Genomic DNA, 20,829 nt, shown 5'->3' with positions numbered 1-20,829 from the left:
AAGTAAACACTCTTTATCCCACTTTCACTCAACAATATAGAATAAGATCACAATAATGATTTTCGTAAAGCAACCATCACGGTTAAGAAGAAAATAAGCAAGAAGAAGACCATTCACTCACAAATCAAAGAAATACACTTAATAAAGATAAATTCAAATCAAATCATGCTAGAAAATGTTGTGATTTTGTCTACTCTTTTCACTATTTAAACTGCTCAGTATTCTACGCTATCTCATTCACCATTATTATCATCTCTCACTAACCATAATTCATTCTTATCAATGGCTTATGTAGAAGCAGTCAATTCTAAATCAACTCATGAAGAAAGAGAAATGATTACAGGGTTAGAGTGAAGGTCAACTTTGTGTGGAAGAAGTATTTTTCAACAATCCAACTATTGCATCATCACTTGAAAGGTTTCTGGTGGACAAGTAGGTATTGCACTTTGTATGTTCTAATTTATCTATAACAAATCTGGATTGTCTTCACCAAATTATTTGCTGGCAATATTGAAGTTCTTCGATGTGATATGTATTATATTTTGTTCATGTCTTATTTACTATGGGTAACAGGCTGTAAAGGTTGTGAACAGTGGACCGAATGATTTTTTAAAGGACACCATATGAGCTGATTTGAAACATTTGTTATTGGGCTTAGAAAACAACCTGAAGAGAATGGGGGATAAAGTTTGCAAGTATTATATTATTTGAATTGTGTTAGTGATATGGATATGGATATTGTTTTATATTCAAAATGTAAGCACAATACTTCTTAACTTGATTTCTTGATGTTATTTTTATTTCTCCTTTAAACAAAAAATTTATTTTCACTAGCATTACTTTTTGTGATATCTTCTTAATCATGATTTTTTGTACAAGTTGGGTAATGATATTGTACATAAATGGGTTTTCGGTTCACATAGTAATGTAAAGATGATATTTTTCTTTCTATTTTGTAATCGGATTAATGGGTTAGTTTTAACAAAATGTAAGACTTTAGGCAAGTGTTTGATCTTTTGGGTCGAGTTGACCACTTTAAAAATCTTATGTAAATATATATATGGGCTTTCCCCGACCCACAGGCTCTTAAATCTATATAAGATATGTTCGATTGTTGAAATATGTTGTGTAGCGTTTTGCGTAATATGTGATAACAGAATATCATGTTCAAGAAGAAAAGTTTCTTCACGCTGTAAGTTGCACAACTCAACTCATATTGGCTAAAGGTGGCAATTTATATGATTTTGTCCGTTAAGTCGCAACCAAACAAATACTATCATATTAGTTTATGGAGTTTCAAATTTATTCTATATTAGTCTCATAAATAAGCCTCGCGAATTCGCGGGCATTAAGCTAGTTTAATACATATATAATAAATGGAGAATGCTAAATGTAGCCTTAAATACTACGTATTAACGTTTATTTTTGAAAAATGTATTAATTTTCTATATTGTAACGTACTTTTTATAATTAAATTCAAGAGATCAATTTTTTAATGAGAATATATAATTTAATATTAAAGATGTTAAGTTTGCAATTAGTATTATTACATCTACAATAATATATTCATCTCATCACTCTATATTCACAAACACACAAATAACTATGCGTTCACAACAGTAAGGATCTGCTACACACACATGACTAAAAAAGCTTCGTAACAATCGATCTTCGAAGGTAATAACTACTTTCTACTGTTTACTTATACGGACTATTATTATTTATTCGCATTCTCCGATTTAGATCACCAGATTTGTATCTAAACTGTTTTGATTGTCGTTTTAAAAAGACTGAGGTTTTTGTTAGGCTTTAGCTGAATGCTAAATACAAATTGTTAAATACTAAATGCTTAAATGCTAACTGCTTGTATATAGAGTTAAATGTAGAGATTTTATACGCTGAATTAATACTTAAGTTTTGCAATTGAAGTGTATCTGGAAATCGGATTTTGTTTACTAAACCCTAGATGAAGAATGTTGGTTATATCAATAGTTTGTTTACCGTTTTGCCAGTGTGGATTACTGGATTGTACTGTACCACTGGTATACAGAGGGCTATCGATTATGTTATAATTATGTGTAAATTCAATTTTTGATTCTAGATATTGTAGATCTGATTTTGTCTCTAATGTTTGGTAGTTAAATCAGTTACATTAAGAGTAGGGGGAAGGGGAAATGTATAAGGACTTACATATACTGTTAATTTTTGTAAATTTCAGATTTGTGTAAGGGAAGGTTATGCAGGTCAATAAACAGGTTTAAGGTGAGAGTGTTTTGAGTTAGGTTTAAGGTTATGTATAAGGGCTAGGCCAAATTCAGATAGATCGAAGAAGCTGACAGGTTGAATTGACAGTTGCCTTTAAGTACTGGTTATAAGGAAGATTGTCATATTAATGGATATGGTTGTAAAAGAGATAAATCTTGATGGTACCAACACCCTACCGAAAAGTGAAAATTCACATGATTTAGGTGCAACGTCAATGCATTACTTCTTGCATAGTCAGCTACTTTTAGTCATAACCTTACCTTTGATTGCTTTAGTTATTTTCTACATTACGTATTGAAGTTAATCTTGAGTTATACTTGGGTAACATATCTGGTGCATATTCATCTTAAAAAACTCATTTTTGTGGTTACTTTTACATAATGCAGTTTAATTGTCGTCACTTATAGTTTTACTTTACATTCACTTATATCACTGTTTTAGCTATAACATTGATTTTCAAGTGCACTATAAGAGTTTAAGATCTTCTTGTTGTGTTTAGTTTCATAACGTTATTAATACAGAGTAAATTATATTGTACTTTTTTGTATAAGCGAGGTTTGTTTACATTTTTTCTAAATATAATGTGTTTCAGATATGCTATTTGCAGGAGGTTATCTTATAAGTTTAGTATGGTTCAGTAGACCATATATTCATATATTCATGGAATAATATGAATAATATCTGGAATAATATCTGGGCAGGAAAAACCATCTATTCATCCTTAGTCTGAAGAAAGAATGTCACTGTATACTTAAGATCTGTGAATCGACAACAAACTTGTGAATTAAGCTGCCAAAGATATGATTAACAAGTCACTTTTCTTGACTTATCTGTACCTATTAATTTACATTTTGCTCTCATCTGGAGTTATTCTGTACAACAAGGTATCTGATTTGTTCCTCATATCTCAATTTTATTGTCTATGTTACTCGTAACTCTTTTAACAAGACACGTTACGTGTGTCCTCTATCATATTTGCAGTGGGTTCTTTCTCCAAAGTACTTCAATTTTCCCTTTCCTATCACACTTACTATGATCCACATGGGTTTTTCCGGAGCTATAGCATTTCTTCTTGTTCGTGTGTTTAAGGTAAAGTTTTCAATTTGACTTTCAATAAACTTTATTCTTCATACCTTAAATATAAAGCTATAATATGAACCAAGTCTATACTACTTTGCCACTTATCTTCTTTCCATCATGTCACAGATTGTTGCTCCTGTTAAAATGACTTTCGAAATGTAAGATAATTTATCAGATTTAATTGTATTTTTTCTAAGTCTCTGTTACCTTAACACTGAATCACTCTTTTATTGGCAGATATGCAACATGTGTCGTCCCCATCAGTGCCTTCTTTGCATCTAGTCTATGGTATAAACTATTTTTTTTGACCAAGTGTGTAGTTGTTAATCTTTACTTTTTATATATTTCCCAATATGTGTTTTTTTTTTATAACAAAAATGGTTGATATTTCTATCTGGCAGGTTTGGTAACACTGCTTACTTGCATATATCAGTGGCCTTTATTCAGATGCTGAAAGCTCTCAGTATGTATAAGTCATTTGTATATGACCTTTTCAATCAGATCTCATTATGTACCCTAAACCTTATCCATTATTCTTAATTGCAAATTGATACAGTGCCAGTGGCAACACTTATCATGGCTGTCTTGTGTGGGACCGATAAGCTTAGGTGGGACGTGTTCTTGAACATGTTACTGGTCAGCTTTGGAGTTGTGATATCATCATATGGCGAAATCCATTTTAATGTAGTCGGCACACTTTACCAATGCACGGGTATATTCGCCGAAGCTTTGAGACTAGTGTTAACCCAAGTCCTTTTGCAAAAGAAGGGTTTAACTTTAAACCCAATTACAAGTTTATATTATATAGCTCCATGCAGGTATTCAAGTTCTGCTTATAAAAATTTCATCCTTGTATTTTCCTAGACGAAAGGTTCTGTATGTATTATAGCTGGCAATTGAGACCCATACTCTTAAATTTGGGTCAAATAGGTCAAGTTTTCGGGTCATGGGTCTTGAAAAAAATTAGGCGTGACAACGGTAAACCAAAACTTAAAAAAAAAGTCCAATGAATTTTTCTCCAACCTATTGGGTCTTATACAAAATATAAAAGAATGGGTCAAATTGGTATCAAATCCTATAGTTCAATAAATAGAGGCATGTCTAATGGGTCTTATGAATAGGTCAAATGGGTCAAGCATTACAAGTGTCATTGGCCAATCATTTATGAAAGCATTAATGGTTATCAATTATTATGTATATTAAATATTAATCTTTTCTTAAATATTAATCTTTTCTTATATATATAAGGAAAATGCTAAACGTAGCCCTTAGGGCTACCAAATTTAATTTTATTCTATGTTTATAACACAATCCTGCCATGAATAACATTAATTCTCAAATTATATAAGAAAAGTCGATATTAAAAAGGAATATTTATACTTTGTAATTAATTAACCAGAGTTTTTAAACTCAAATTTAGTAAGCTTAAACGTAGCTCTAAGGGCTACGTTTAGCATTGTCCTATATATAATAAGTATTAAGAAAAAAAATAATACCAACTAAAACAATATAATAAATGTAAAAGTATATGACCCGTTTTGACCTGTTACCCAAGCCGACCCGTTTTGACCCGTTTAACATTTTTATCCGTTTGACCCATGACCCATTTAAACCCAAAACTTTTTTGACCCGTTACCCAAACCGACCCAACCTGACATGTTTGCAAGGTATAGTATGTATATAACTTATACGGGGTCTATATGTTTTTTTTCTTCCAATTTTCAGTTTTGCATTCTTGTTTGTGCCTTGGTATTTTTTGGAGAAGACTGGGATGGATGTATCACAAATTCAGTTCAATTTCTGGATTTTCTTTACGAACGCCGTATGCGCGTTGTTATTGAACTTTTCGATTTTCCTAGTAATTGGTAGAACAGGAGCTGTTACTATACGAGTTGCTGGTGTACTTAAAGATTGGATACTTATTGCTCTTTCAACTGTAATATTTCCAGAGTCTCCCATTACTAGTCTCAATGTTATTGGCTATGGAATTGGTATGAAGTTGTTTTTTTAATATGCGTTGTATAGTTTTGAGATAAGCACTATTAATTGTTGGTTGTTTTGTGTGCAGCCCTTTGTGGTGTAGTCATGTACAATGTCATAAAGGTTAGGGATGTTAGAGCAGCTCAAACCGCTACTGATAGCATCCCAGAACGAATGAATAAGGTCAGTTTGCTACTATTTCTAAAACTTTGAAACTCTTGATTATGTTCTTCACATTTCCGATTCACATATGGGTTGATTTGGTTTGTGTTATATCTCAAATGGGTCAAATTAGTATAGCCAAAAGAGAAAAGGGTTGAATCTCAAATGGGTCAAATTATATTTGAAACGGCAGGTTTTAATTCACATGGACCATATAACCTTTTAAAACGGTTATAGTAAAGGATTTAGAATTTTTTTTTTTTTTTTTTTTTTTTTTTAGTGCATTAAGCATTTATAAAAAAAAAAAAGGATTTTTCTATCTATAGGCTACCCTTAAGAAATTAGGACATACTTTGTTTTGTTGTACTTTGTAATTACTACCCTTTGACTTTAAATAACCAACTCACACACTAGCTTTATGCATAAACTTAGAAAGTTGGTCAACATATTAATATGAAATTAGAATAAGATTAGATATTTGGAGTATTTAGACAACTTAATGATTATGCTTATGTTTAGAAAATTATGTTAAAGTTTAAGTTTGTTTATTTTTATATCTATGATATTCTTCTATATTTACACGAACAATGAATCTATGTATAAAAGTCCAACTCAGTTAGTCCCAGAATAATACCCGGTCTGATCTATTAATCCATACAAGGTTTCGATCATTTAATCTTCAATAACGATTTTTACAACCTTGTACCTGACTTGTTACCAAAACTGCCTTTTTGTTAGTAGTTATTTATTTTTGATTGAATTATCGAACACAAACTAAAATCTGATTAGTACGTCATTTTCATAGTTATCTATTAACAAGTGAAAGATTACATGCTCAAATTTTCGTTTTCGATGATCAGGATTGGAGAATTGATAAGAAACCACCTAGTCTATATGCACCCGACATCAACAATGATGATGATACAAGTAGTGGGAAGGTTAGTCCAATGACAGAAGTGAATGTAGACGAACAGATACCTTTAATGGCCTCTTCAAGGCTTTCTCATATCGGACATTCACAGCTTAGCAGTCGAGATGCATAATCATATCATACACCAAATATAGATAAATAGTATTCGATACGTTTAGAGTTATTCATGTGTCTTAGCTTAAACAATCTTGGAAAATAGATCAGTTACATTTTTTTTTCATGCTATAAAAAAGAACAGTATCAGTATTCAAGAATCAAGACAAATATATAGTACAGTATGTCAACTTTTTTCAACCAGTAGAGAGTTCAGGAATGGTTTTAAAAAAGATAAGAACAGTGATAATAAAACCACCAATCATATACATGAGAAACTTACAAAGTAGGATATGCAAATGCAAATCTCAAATAAAGAATCATGAAGGATGAAACTAAACAAAACATTTACATGAAAAACATGTGGGATATGCACATCTCAGATAAGAAAAGAATATGTTTAGTATACCGAAGCCCACAACCATATGAAGTGATAAGAATATAACAATCATTCTTCCAAATACCTCAAAAATAATTTGCAGACCTTAGATACAGTAGTCTCCTTGCAGCTGGAGCTGGTGGAGCCAACCCTGGTATGTCTTTAATGTCTTTGTTGTGGGGATTCACAATCTAATTATTATTTTTTTAAAAAAAACGTATAAACACACGTCACAAACCGCCACCAATAATTGATGATTATTAATCAGGAAACAATGGATCAATGGATGAGTAGATTACCTTCACTACAATAATGGCAATAACACCACAGACAATAAGGAATAGAAAAAGCATGATGCATTTATCCGTGGCCACCTGTATTAAAACACGTGATTTAGTAGAAAAGTAAAGAACAACAAATAACTGATTTTTTGAGCGAAAAGAACTGAAACCTGGCGTCCTATCTCCTTCACAAGCTGGGATGCTTTTTTAATAGAGAATTGAATCGTGTCAAGTTCGTTAACTATACGACCCATTTGATCAGTCTGAACAATATTCAAGATTCGTATTAGCATAAACAATTGGACAAAGAACAAAAAGTAAGGTCCGTAAAAAAAATAATAATAATAAATAAAAGAAACGAAAAATGAAAGATGACATGTATTTACCTGGCCTTGCAATTGGGCAGCAGTATGGGTTCCCACTTCAACGGTTTGATGAACCACCTGTACATATATCATATAAATACAGTATAATTATGATAATAAAAAACTACTACGATACAGATATAAACAAGTCACCTGTTTAGAACGTTCAATGGCTTGATCAGTCTCATCCATTGTCTTATTGCCAGCTTGAATAAGCTCCCGATTTGACATTTCTACACACACCAGTGCATGTGAAATACTATTACATATTTTGTAAAACAATATACGAGCAATTACAAAAGGATCCCAAAACAGTATGTGTGAACTACCACTGCATATTTTGTGAAAAATTACATAAGCAGCTACTATTGCATATTTTGTAACATAAGCTATAAAGAACTACATGTAAAAAAAGGAAATGTTGTTGCATAACAATTGATGTATCTCATTATTGCCCGTTACATACCAAATTAGTAACCCAACATGATATTAATCAGCCATCTTACGAAACCAAAGTTAGTTATCCTAACACTTTAAGGTGGTGTTAATCTAATCTAACCTGATGCAATCTGACCATTGTCTTCAACCATAGGTTCACTAGCACCAGCTCCCATATCAAAAAGCTCAACCCTCTTATTTCCAAGTGTACTTTGATATCTGGACATTGTATACAACAACAAAGATTTATCATATAAATATGCAAGTGAATTAAAAGCTACATATCTTAATACATGAAGATTAAAAGCTACATGATTTAAAATGGCTAAATGAACTTACGTCTTTCTCAAGGCCACATACGAATTCAGCTCTTTAATCTACAAACACAGATGCATTCTCAAAACAGAAATAACTAAGAAGTTATATTAATTATGACAATAATATGTTCTAACAAATCTTACCATTGATTGCTTCTCATCGTTAAGTTTCTTGTTGACCTCAGGAGAATTTTTACTTTCATCCTCTTTAATTTCACGATCAAACTCTTTAATCAACCTAAAAGAAAACAAAGTTATCAACTTTCATCTTTTGAAGAAAGTTACTTCGACTGGAATATTCATATTCTTGCAGTGTGTAAAGAAGGGGCATTTTAGTAATTTACCATAGGGAGAGTGAAAATAACAAAGAGTGCATACCTTTTGCACTCTCTCATCCTTCCTGTAAGATCCTCCAACTGTTTACTTTGTCTAGTGGAATCTTTAATCTTGTCAAGTTTCTGAAAGCCATTTCTGAACCCACAAAAAAAACATATATATGCCGATAATAAACATTAGAATGCTTTAATTTGATGATACTGGCATTTGCAATATATAGTAAAACATTCACTAGGGCCAATAATAGAAATGTCTCAACGGCCTGAAAATTCCCGCAAATTATCTACACCGAAGCATCAGGGCCAAAGTCTCTCATCTAGCACTCTAGTTAGAAATTTTAGATTTCATGGTTCCTATTTTTTATTAACATTATAAAATAAAATAAAAAAATTATGAAATAAATCAAGAATGTCTCCTACTCTGCTCAATCATATTTTGTTTTGAGATGGGCATTTAGGCTACGGCTACGTTGAGTTAGCTTCTTGTATTTCAACTGAGGTTACCAGAAATTGATACACACTAGCAATTCCATATGCTAAAAAAAAAAAAAAATAATAATAAACACTGAAGTTTACGTATTATGCAAATGCTTAGGCTTGTACAATTGTGTTTCTGTAGCTCTGATTGTTACTTATAGGTTCCAACCCCAACTTCAAACAGAGTTGAATTTGACCAATCTTGTACATTGATACCTCCTAAACAGTGGCGGAAACAGATGGGGGCAGGGGGCACTCGCCCCTAGTGGATTTGCAATTTTCAGTGTAAAATTTTGGGTTTTTCGATTATACCCACAGTGGATTCTTTTTTTGCCCCAAAGCCTCCATATTTTGCCCCATAACCTTCAAATTTTGCCCAAAAACCCCCAAATTTTGCCAAAAAAACTCCAAATTTTGCCAAAAAACCTCCAAATTTTGCCCAAAAACCTCCAAATTTTGCCCAAAAACCTTCATATTATGCCCAAAAACCTCCATATTTTGCCCAAAAACCTCCATATTTTGCCCAAAAAGTTGCTATGTTTTTAAAAAAAAATTCGCCCCGGGTGAAATTTTGAAATTTTTTTCTGTTTTTTCGCCGGTGCTCCTAAAGCCTATTATAACACTTCTAGCCAGTAATTATCATTATTACTATACCAAGTAAGAGAAATATAAACAATCACAATGGTCAATTTCTCAAGAACATAGCTCTAAACATGGTTATGATAAATAAAGCAAGAAATTAGTACTAATAAGTAGACTTATAACATGAGTAGCAAACATAAAATCAAGAATCAGATAATAATAACTTACGCTAGGGCACGAAAATTGTCACGAATTTCACCGTAGATCTGCTCCATTTGAGGATTCATTGGCAAATCAGGACTTGCCATTATAAGCCCTAATTACTTACAACTTGCTCAAAACCAAAAAAATAAGAACATTTGTAAATAAATTGTTAATTTTAGTTTCCGAAATCGTTACAGCGTCAACATTGTTGTATTGCAACTGTAAACCTAATCTACTGTACCATAGAAGTAATTTAAATTAATTAAGGATATAAAATTTAGGAGGTTTTATCTGATAACCCTAACAACTAAGAAAAGCAAAAAAGAAAGGGAATTTGTAGGAGAAAAAGGAAAACGATGGAGTATTGGATAGATTACAGATGAAGTAAGTATGTAGGTGTGTTTTGATTGATTGCCTAGGGTTTCACAATGAATTTGGGGAAAAGAGAGAGAAAGAGCAGCAGGTGTTAGCCTGTAATTGCTGTGTCCATCTGTAAAGTTGTTAGAATTTAGAAATTGTAGGTTTTTGCCTTTTGGCATATATTCTGGTATAAAAATTTAGGAGAACAAAGTTAAGGAGGCGCGCTTAGCAGCGGAACTCCAACGCTGTATTCTGGAGTTTATTTTTAAGCGGAAAGGAGTAGAAAAGAAAGGAGATGAGAGTGTTTTAATATCCTTTTTAATCCGCCCAAATATGGGCGGAGAGTGTTGTTAATAAATTATAACTGTACTATCCCCTCTAATCCTCTACTCTCTTCTCCTTTCCACTTAAAATAAAAACTCGAGAATCACTATTATTTTATAATCTGTCTGTTTTCCTTTCCTTTCTATAAAAAAAACTCGAGAATGCAGCGTAAAGCAAGCCCTAATAGAAAACTAAGTGTTTGGGAAAAAAATAATGTGTATGAAAGGTGGTCCAAATCATTTAGCGTTTTTTAAAAGGCATCCGTTTTGTGAGTAGTTAGTTGCGTTATGTTCGTAAAATTATTTCGAGTTTAACGGTATTGTTGGGAATATTTAACTCGCGGCGAGCGAGAAGATATGTCCCGTAAGATTTGTTTTGAAAATTCTGGTTAGGGGGACGATTTGTATTTTGACCAAAGTTGGGGGGTCATTCCATTTGTCTTTTGAGCAAAGTTGAGTGGTTATTTTGAAAAAAATGAATTTTGATAATATAATAATGTTAGGAATAGTGAATTCATCGGGTTGTGGGGCTGATTTGTATTTTGACCAAAGTTAGGGTGGGTTATTCGATTTGTATTTTGAGCAAAGTTTAGTGATTATTTTGTAAAAAGTGAATTTTGGTAATATAATAATGTTAGAAATAGTGAATTCATAGTTTCGGGGACCGATTTATATTTTGATCAAAGTTTAGGGATATTTTGAAAAAATGAATTTTAGTAATATAATAGTGTTAAAATAGTAAAATCATACTTTCTATTGAATATATTTGAATATATATATATATATATATATATATATATATATATATATATATATATATATATATATATACTAGGTTTTTGAGCCCGTGCGTTGCACGGGTGTGTAAAAAATCGTGCAAAAAAATGTAATTTGAAGTTCATATTGGTATGTAAATAACGATACTAAAAAAATAGATTAAGTATAAGAATTAATTAAGAGTCTGTGGTGTTGACAAATTTTAAAAATTCTTTTGAGTTTAAGAGCACGTGATGTTGATAAATTTTAAAAGCGGTGTTAGTAACTTAAGGTTTACAATTTTTTTTAGTTCTCACAATTAATATCTTTTTCATTATACTTTTGAGTTTAAGAGCCCGTTGTGTTAGTACGGGTTTTTGAGCCCGTGCGTTGTACGGGTGTGTAAAAAATCGTTCAAAATATGTAATTTGCAGTTCATATTGATATGTAAATAGCGATACTAAAAAAATATAAAAAGTATATGAATTATTTAAGAGCCCGTGATGTTGACAAATTTTAAAAATTCTTTTGAGTTTAAGAGCCGGTGTTGACAAATTTTAAAAACTTCTTTTGAGTTAAGAGTCCGCGGTGTTGACGAATTTTAAAAGTCCTTTTAAGTTTAAGAGCCCGTGGTGTTGAAAAAATTTAAAAGTGGTTTATAGTAGTATTAATAACTTAATGTCTACAATTTTTTTCTCACCATTAATATCTTTTAATACATAAATTATATATACTACGTAATATTTCGAGTACATTAAAAATTTGTCATGAAACGTAACATTAGTAAAGTATAAGTTATATTATTTTAGGATTATTATATACAATTATTTTTAGAATAAAAGTGTAACATGCTAATTTAATTTTAAAAAAGTTTTTAAATTTCATTGACGTAGTACGTAACACGGATCATTGAATACCCAAACCCCATTTACGTTATGTAACACTTTTCGTTATTTTAACGTATTTAGTATTTGAGATTAGCTAGATTATATAATTAATTAATGGTCATAATATAATTAATGGCGTATTTGGTATTTGGTTATGTATCGAATTATATGATACATTTAGCTAAATCATAGATAAATAAATAATTAAATAATAAATAATAGATATTCCTAATATATGATAATATACTCCTAATATATATATATATATATATATATATATATATATATATATATATATATATATATATATAATATATATAGATACAAATATCTTAAAATAACTTCCAACCATATATATATATATATATATATATATATATATATATATATATATATATATATATATATATATATATATATATATATATATATATATATATATATATATATACAAATATCTTAAAATAACTTCCAACCATAATCAAGAATAACTTTTTCGTTTATATATATGTATAGATATATATATATATATATATATATATATATATATATATATATATATATATATATATATATATATATATATATATATATATATATATATATATATATATATATATCCTATCCTACTATACATTAAAAGAGGGTTTTTATTAGCTAATAATTTTTTCCAGAACCCCCTTTAAAACCCTTAGATTAGAAAATGACTTCACCTTACCCCTTAATCTAATGGTCAAAATTGTTCATCTACATCTATTAGCTAATAAATCAAATTAGTTTCACAATTGTCCCTAAATTACCGTTGGAGTAAAATTGCATACACAATGATTATCTGCCGTTAATACCCTTTTAATTAAAATAAAGACGGAGCTTCTCGCTACAATACTGAGATCATCTTACTCGATTAAAACCTTCGCTAGATGAAGATTCAGTGCTCCCAGTTTCATCATCATCATCCACAACGAATCGTCTTAAACATTTGATTTTAATCTTTTAAAGCGTATTCATCAGTAAATAAATATGTGGAAATCATGATTAAACCCTTAACGAAATCTAATATTCTTGCTTTTCTAAATCTTCTGATTTGAATGGGAAAATCAAATACCCTAATTTGATTTCTTGCCATTATTCGGTTAGTCAAATCTTCGATGTATATTACGTTTTCAGAGTTAAGAGCATATGGATGGCGTATTCATAGCTTTTAATTCAAGAAATCAAAGTAAGTATTTAACTGAATTAGGGTTTGTATTGGGTTAATGAAATTGAAATTTCAGTACTTGTATTTTCTTTTACCATGGCATTTCATATGATATAGTAATGTATAATTAAATCGTTGTAGCAAAAAAAACCGATCCTTAATCAACATCTTCACATAAGCCTCCAACAACGTAAGTGAATATTAATATTATAGTTTCGTTTGATGACTGAAATATTTATTAAGATGTATAGCTCATTAATATAGTTTATGCAAACAATTATTGTGTACTTTTCTATGCAGCACGAAGTGAGGTGTATGCTGCTCCATCGAACTACAAATCTCAATTCTTGGCGAGAAAAATCTCGATACGAAAAGGTTGGAAAATGAGGTAATATTATGATTAATTAATGCTTCTTTACATTGCGAGGTTGACATGACATTTGTTAATTAAAAAGGCTATATTTTTTTGTATGTTCTGTAGGTGAAACACTTGGAAATGCAACGAAAAGATTGTTCATTAAAGGTAGAAAAGTTGATAGAAAAACATGGTTGGATTACTTTTGAAAAACGGTTTTTTGGGAGAAGTGGGAGTGATTACGATTTCACATAGAGCGACCCACTTAAGGCAAGGGAACAATTTGAAAAACAAGGCAGAACAAGCAGGGGGTAACGTTCTGCAACATTTTAATAATAATAATAATGCTTTTTAGACAAATTTCTTTGTTGCAGAAAATAGAAACTGGTTTTATTTATTTGGTTGTTTTTTTACTTGAAGACTTGAGATAAGGATGAACAAGGAAGTTATGGCCATGTTTGAGAAAGCAGAAGAGTACAATGATTTGATATCCAAGAAGAACATTATTGAGGTTACTGAGCATAGATTATCATTTAAAATTCAACTATGATTGTTTGTCACTCACTGATGATTTTGTATAGAATGATAAGTCGAAGATTGAGTTGGTGATTGAAGAGCTTGACGAGAAGAAAAAGGTGATGCTAAAAGTAACCTGGGTTAAGGTGAATAGGTAAGTTTCTTACCATGTTTTTCTTTGTGTGTGATTTGGTTTATTGATCAAACTATAGAATTCGGCTTGACTTTTTTATTTCCAGTGATTTTGGATCTATATTTTCTACTTTATTACCGGGCACAATGACAAAGCTAGATCTACCAGAGGGAGGTGCCTTTTTGGACGGGTTAGAAGTCCGTGTGGCATTTGGGGGTGTTTGCAAACAGTCATTGTCAGAACATAGCGGAGGGCAAAGATCATTACTTGCACTGTCATTAATTTTGGCACTGCTCCTCTTCAAACCACCTCCAAGTTATATTCTGGATGAGGTATTTGAAATTTTTGTATATTTATATTTCTTCAGTTTCAACGTACTTGCAAGTAACATTATGCCATTAATGTTTTTCTTGATAAAATGTCTTTCAACTGTCTTGAGCAGGTTTATGCAGCACTTGATTTAAGTCACAAAGATAATATTGGGAGGATGATCAAAGCTCATTTTACACATTCACAGGTTTATGTGTTGAATTTTTAATTACAAGCCCCACTTTTATTTTGCAAGATGGTTAATTCTAAAACCCCTTAAATTTTCTTCTTTGGGACACTACGTAATCTTAAGCTTAGGTAAGTTCATTACTTATAATTTTGTTAAAAATAAAAGTAACCAACAGTTTTGTTTAAAATTTTTATCATACATAAGAAAGTTAAATAAGTTAGTCAAATGGTTAGTCTTTAAGTGGGGTTAAGTAAAGGGTCAAAATGGGTAGTGTTTTAGGTAGGGTTAAATAAGGCGTCAAAATGGGTAGTCTTTTAGTAGGGTTTAATAAAGTGATAAAGTGGGTAGTCTTTTAGTAGGGTTAAATTTCCACACAAAAATTGCTAGGGCTTGTAGCCAATTCCACGATCATGATTCTAGATCGGCATATGACAGAAAGATTCTGTACCAGCGGTGTTGGTGGTAAGATTTAACGATCATCGTCGTCTTCATAAAGACACACTTTTGCAATCGTCGTATCATCTTCATCAGGTAGTCTTAAAATCAAGGTTACATATATTTATTATTGTAACTTCCGATATTTATTATGTGTTAATTATGGAAATAAGTGTTTGGTTTTGATTGATTTGTTGTTGTTCTGTTACAAAGTGCTGATTCGGTGCGTTACACTTTTGCGATTATAACTTTTTTCTCAGCTAAGATTTTGTTTTTGATTTTGTTTTCGATTGCTTCTGGTAATGTATTTTTTCTGCATTTATCGTTCATGTTAATCGGTATTTGCTTAATTTTTAGGTTTTTGTCGTTATTTTGATTAAAGTTGAAGCCTGCAGTTTGCCTTTAGTCTTTGTTGCGATCGTTAATTTCATATGCTTCCTGTATTGTTATCACTGATTATGCGTTTGAAATTTTTTTTTGTTGCTTTTACACTTTTAAAATTTTGTTGAGCGTGTTGTTCATGATTTTCCTTGCAGGTGTTATGTAAGGCGTTAAAGTCTACCACCACTCAAGGTATGTCTCAAAATGTTAAAATCTCATTTACACCTCATGGAATATTATATTCTTTAGTATGCAATGGGTAATGATTTAATGATGGTCCTTTCACAATGGTTTGTCTGTACTGAAGGAACACTATTAAATCTTTTTTTGCTAGGTATCTATTCGTAGCTGGGAGAGGTCTTTATATAAGTACTACCATAAAGCGTTGTAGGTTGTAACAACCTACAACGAAAATTTTGGAAGGTTTACTCCTTCTATATGCACTTTTTGATGTAATATGTTAAACGTATAGGTGGGGAATGCGGTAACAGATGATTATAGTGATTATGTTTGAACCTATAAATTTTCAGGTTTAGAGTTTAGGGGTTTAAGGTTTAGTTTAGGGTTTTATGGTTAGGGTTTAGAGTTTAGGGTTTTAGGTTCAAGGTGATTTGGATCATCTACAAACGACATCAATGAAGAGAATCTCCTGTAAGGAGCCATTTCGAACAATTTACGCCGAATTTCAATAATATTAGTCCAATTTTGGCTAATGGTAAAGAAATTTTTCGGAATCATGTATTTTGAATAAATTACCAACTCATAGTTTCCTTTGTCAATAGCAGTCAAGCAAACAATATTATATTCTCCAATGTTAAGATCATTAATTATCTTTGTCCAACCTACACTAAGAAATAAGGTTTGACCATCTACTCGGAAACCTACTTTAGAATTATATCCTTCTAGGGTGTGGATCCAAACGTTATGTGTAGGCATTGATTCATCATAATACACTTTCAACCATTTAACTAGCAGAGGCTGTAATAAAAAAATTAATAATCTGATAGTTGATTTTTAACAACTATCATAATACTTCATAATAGTTTTTATTAACTTCAGTTCAATATTTACTTCATATATTGCGCGTGTAACAATTGTTTCCTTAAGTACAGAATTTATTGATCAAACTTCTCAGCCAAACAAATGGGAAACGAGATTGACTTCTCATGGTCCATTGATTTCACACAAGAGACATTTGAAAGACACTGAACTATCTGATGATAGTTCAGATGTTGTAGAAATTAGTAAGACCAAATTCTCAATGCCACCACATATCCCGATGCATCCGATCATACAAGTCTGAATATTAAAGAACAACTCGTTGAAGCTGAAAGACTCCACTCCTGGACCAGCGGTCATACTACATACGTTTTCTTCAAGATCCGAAAAGCAAATCTTTGGGTGAGTTAATTTTATTTTCATACAAAATATACTTTACCAAATATGATATAACCATTGATAGGTTACATTCATAAGTACATTTGAGAATCTTTTTTTTTTAACATGTTATTGACAAATGTTTATGGACTGTTTAACGATTAATATATGAATGTGATTTAGCGACTACCGAAAGAGCTACAAAAACTACCTGAACTACAAAGTAATTGTCATTATGAGTGTCTCGATCTGAACAACAAAACTCATATATGGGGTTTGAAGCAAGAAAAAAATCAAAGAAAAAGTATGTTTCTAAAGGGTGGCTAAAGTTCTTAACTGTAAATGAGTATGTTCCGGACGACAAGTGTTTGATTGTGTTCCTGCATGACGCACGCAAGTTCATCATGGTCCTAGATGGAACTCACCCGGTGTAAGAGTTTGTTTCAGTATCAAAGTCTTTTGATTCTGCAGGTTGTCTGTTAGTTTGTGCATCCGTGTTAATGAATATGGATTTAGTTTCTTTCTTTTTTGATGCTTAGGCATGTAATTATTAAACACTTTAAGATATAACTTATGGTACCTTAGTAACCACTGAATAGTTTGGCATGTAATTAAACTTTATGATATGCCAATCGATGAATTATGGTAATATTGATACGCTACATATATTATCATTAAACACAACTTGGAACTAAACAACTAAAATGTATAATCTTATGTTTGTATAAGATTATTCCTCTATATATTAATAAAAAAATTGCCTATATAAATATATTACAATTCTTATGGAAACATCAACTTCATATTGATCATCTTCTATTGTTATATTGTTTGGATAACCAAATTCAAAGCAAAATAACAAATACAATATAATATGACATTTATAAATGATTTCACCCTTCAAAAACCCCGTGAAATCGCGGGTCTTTAACTAGTGTATATATATATAGAGAGAGAGGATCCAGTGAAAACTTTTTTAGTGTGAGAACTCTAGGAACTCTAAAATACACTAAAATTCGAGCAAAAAAGGGGGAATTCGAGCAAAAAAAATGGTAAGTCGAGCAAAAATTAAAAACACGGACGAACAAAAAAATCATAGTCGAGCAAATTTTTTTATTTTTTTTTGTTCTAATACCAAAATGTAGAACACAAATTGTTCGAATATCAACATGTTCTACATTTTTTTGTTCGACTATCAAAATGTAGAACACAAATTGTTCGCCCGCTTTTTTTTGTTCGAATATCACGTTTTTAGTTCGAATAGCACGTTTTTTGTTCGTCCGTGTCCCATTTTTGCTCGAATTTCACATTTTTTGCTCAAATTTCCCTTTTTTGCTTGAATTTCAATGTATTTTTGAGTTCTCAGGGTTCTCACAAAAAAAAGTTCTCATTTGATCCCTCTACTATATATATATATATATATATATATATATATATATATATATATATATATATATATATATATATATATATATATATATATATATATATATATATATATATATATATATATATATATATATATATATATATGGAGAGTGAGAACTTTTTTAGTTTGGGAACTCTAGGAACTCCAAAGTACTCACAAATACACCAAAATTCGAGCAAAAAAGAGGAATTCGGGCAAAAAAAGGGAAGTCGAGCAAAAATTAAAAACATGGACGAACAAAAAAATCATAGTTGAGCAAAAAAAAAAAAAATTTCTAATACCAAAATGTAGAACACAAATTGTTCGAATATCGCATTTTTTGTTCGAATATCAACATGTTCTACATTTTTTTGTTCGACTATCCAAAATGTAGAACACAAATTGTTCGCCCGCCTTTTTTTTTTTCGAATTTCCTGTTTTTTGTTCGAACTTCCCGTTTTTTGCTCGTCCGTGTCCCTTTTTGCACGAATTTCAGTGTATTTTTGGGTATTTTGGAGTTCTCAGGGTACTCACACAAAAAAAGTTCTCATTTGATCCCTCTACTATATATATATATATATATATATATATATATATATATATATATATATATATATATATATACACACACTCTGTATATAGTAATTGAGTCTTATAATCATAAGTATGGTGTATTAAATACGGTTAACTCAATAAAATTTACTCATATAATTTAATAGACGGGTAAAAATAGTTAAAAATTATTATGGTAAAGAAGTAAAAAAATAAAAACTATATTAAATAAAAACATCATAAATAATTTTAAATAATTAATTATCAATAAATATATAAATCTTTCATCTTCTAAGTAATGTAAGTTAATTTTTTAGCCTATAAATTGTAACACCCCATTTTTCCTTTGGCATGTTGCTTTGGTCAACGTACGAAGTCCAAAGGTGCGTATTCGATCTTTATTGTGTTTGACTTTAGCCACGTTTGTTTAATCTAGTCATAAAACGAAAAAGGGCCTGAAAACCAAAAATTACGGCCACAATTTATGGCCTTACGGCCGCAACTTTTGAGAAGGGTGACATGTTTCTGAAAACAGCCAAGTTACGACCGCAATATTGGGGATTACGGCATCAATATTGGGGATTACGGCCGCAATATTGGTGCTGGCAGGTTGCGAATTTAACCTTAAATTTGGGGTTTTTAAGGGGCTAAATGATCTTTTCCCTTAGGGAACGGTTTGTAGACCACAAATGCAGATTCAATCTTATCTCTATTTCATTTTCACCCACACAAATACTCCCAACCATTTTTAGAGAGATAAAGCCATTCTAGAGAGAGAGCTCGATTTGGGGAAGAAGAAGGTCGATTCAGGTGAAAACTCAAGTGTTAAAGTTGTTCATCTCGTTCTTGACTATGTTGTGGTTGTATTGGTAAGTTCTAACTACAAGTTTTATTGTTTGATTTGAGATTCAATGTTAGGGTTTGAACTTAAATTGTCAAGAAACCCACTTAAACTTAAGAAGTAAGTTTATTGATGTTATTGTTTGGGTTTAAAGTTGATGTTGGCGGGTTTTGGGTTGGTTGACGTTTTAGATTTGATTAGGCTTTGATTTTGGGTGTAATCACTTAGTTTAGTGATTTTGGAAGTATTGGAACCCATTTGAATGCATTTGGTTGACTAATTTTGAAATGGGTCAAAATTAGGGTTTAGGTGCCATTTTGGGTAAGATAAGTGTTTAACACTTATGATTTGGGTTTAATTGCTGTATTAGGACCATTCTCACTTGTGTTAGTGATTATTGGTTAGTTTGAGCGCGGTTTGTGCTTGGAAGTGAATTTGGGTCGTAATTGCACTAAGTGTCAATTTGGGTTGGTTTGTAAATCCACCCTAATGGTGTTGTTTGTTATGTGATAATGGAATAGGTACATTCCATTGGCGATTGCGGATTTTGGTTTTGCATCCATCAAGATTTCAAGGTGAGTGTCAATATACTATGTGCATATGTATGTATAGGATGAGTGCGGGTTGGGTGAAGTGATCCTCGGCTATAGAGCCTACTTCACATATAGGTGGATTTGATTGACTTGTGTAATAGGTCCAATTGGAACGGTCGTACGTTTTGGTTGACCACCTTTGGCGAGGTGCACACTTTGTATGTACGTTATCACATGGGCTTGTGATGTGGATTTATATAACCCCGATGGCGAAGGGTTGGTATTTGAGTTACAGTTGAGTAACCCCGATGATGTGGATTTATATAATCCCAGAACCGTAGGTTTTGATATGGGAGGTGAATCACGTGTGGTGAGGATTCACGATG

The 20,829-nt window shown here is 31.3% G+C and overlaps 2 protein-coding genes across 6 annotated transcripts; one reads left to right on the top strand and one right to left on the bottom strand.

Moving 5' to 3' along the window:
- The first annotated feature begins 1,547 nt into the window (after positions 1–1,547).
- On the top strand, positions 1,548–6,713 carry LOC139848100 (probable sugar phosphate/phosphate translocator At3g17430). 5 transcript variants are annotated; one of them, XM_071837831.1, is made up of 10 exons: positions 1,548–1,677; positions 2,858–3,149; positions 3,247–3,354; positions 3,472–3,503; positions 3,583–3,633; positions 3,747–3,808; positions 3,902–4,163; positions 5,071–5,336; positions 5,414–5,508; positions 6,348–6,713. In XM_071837831.1, exons 2-10 carry the CDS (start codon positions 3,066–3,068, stop codon positions 6,528–6,530), a joined length of 1,143 nt encoding a protein of 380 aa, XP_071693932.1. In that variant the 5' UTR covers positions 1,548–1,677; positions 2,858–3,065; the 3' UTR covers positions 6,531–6,713. The 5 variants fall into 5 exon arrangements, with proteins under 5 accessions (XP_071693932.1, XP_071693931.1, XP_071693933.1 ...); XM_071837830.1 differs by having other exon boundaries at positions 1,595–1,677; positions 2,873–3,149; XM_071837832.1 differs by having other exon boundaries at positions 1,630–1,677; positions 2,967–3,149.
- On the bottom strand, positions 6,709–10,401 carry LOC139848101 (novel plant SNARE 13-like). Its single transcript, XM_071837835.1, has 10 exons — positions 9,914–10,401; positions 8,670–8,762; positions 8,436–8,529; positions 8,314–8,351; positions 8,096–8,193; positions 7,690–7,769; positions 7,558–7,614; positions 7,342–7,434; positions 7,190–7,264; positions 6,709–7,081 (listed from the first exon to the last, which is right to left on the bottom strand). Exons 1-10 carry the CDS (start codon positions 9,991–9,993, stop codon positions 6,977–6,979), a joined length of 813 nt encoding a protein of 270 aa, XP_071693936.1. The 5' UTR covers positions 9,994–10,401; the 3' UTR covers positions 6,709–6,976.
- Positions 10,402–20,829: the final 10,428 nt, after the last annotated feature.

Source organism: Rutidosis leptorrhynchoides, chromosome 5, assembly GCF_046630445.1.
Source record: "Rutidosis leptorrhynchoides isolate AG116_Rl617_1_P2 chromosome 5, CSIRO_AGI_Rlap_v1, whole genome shotgun sequence".
In the NCBI taxonomy this organism is placed as follows: Eukaryota; Viridiplantae; Streptophyta; class Magnoliopsida; order Asterales; family Asteraceae; genus Rutidosis; species Rutidosis leptorrhynchoides.
The sequence above is the reverse complement of the archived record's forward strand: the minus strand, read 5'-3'. Positions and strand labels throughout refer to the sequence as shown.

What these genes read in the sequence shown, in the direction of transcription:
- LOC139848100 (XM_071837831.1), top strand. Translation starts at nt 3,066, where the DNA reads ATGATTAACAAGTCACTTTTCTTGACTTATCTGTACCTATTAATTTAC. An exon ending in GAGTTATTCTGTACAACAAG is followed by an intron (nt 3,150 to 3,246) that starts GTATCTGATTTG and finishes TCATATTTGCAG; the next exon opens with TGGGTTCTTTCTCCAAAGTA. An exon ending in TGTTATTGGCTATGGAATTG is followed by an intron (nt 5,337 to 5,413) that starts GTATGAAGTTGT and finishes TTTTGTGTGCAG; the next exon opens with CCCTTTGTGGTGTAGTCATG.
- LOC139848101 (XM_071837835.1), bottom strand. Translation starts at nt 9,993, where the DNA reads ATGGCAAGTCCTGATTTGCCAATGAATCCTCAAATGGAGCAGATCTAC. An exon ending in GACAATTTTCGTGCCCTAGC is followed by an intron (nt 8,763 to 9,913) that starts GTAAGTTATTAT and finishes TTGTGGGTTCAG; the next exon opens with AAATGGCTTTCAGAAACTTG. An exon ending in CAATGGTCAGATTGCATCAG is followed by an intron (nt 7,770 to 8,095) that starts GTTAGATTAGAT and finishes TGGTGTGTGTAG; the next exon opens with AAATGTCAAATCGGGAGCTT.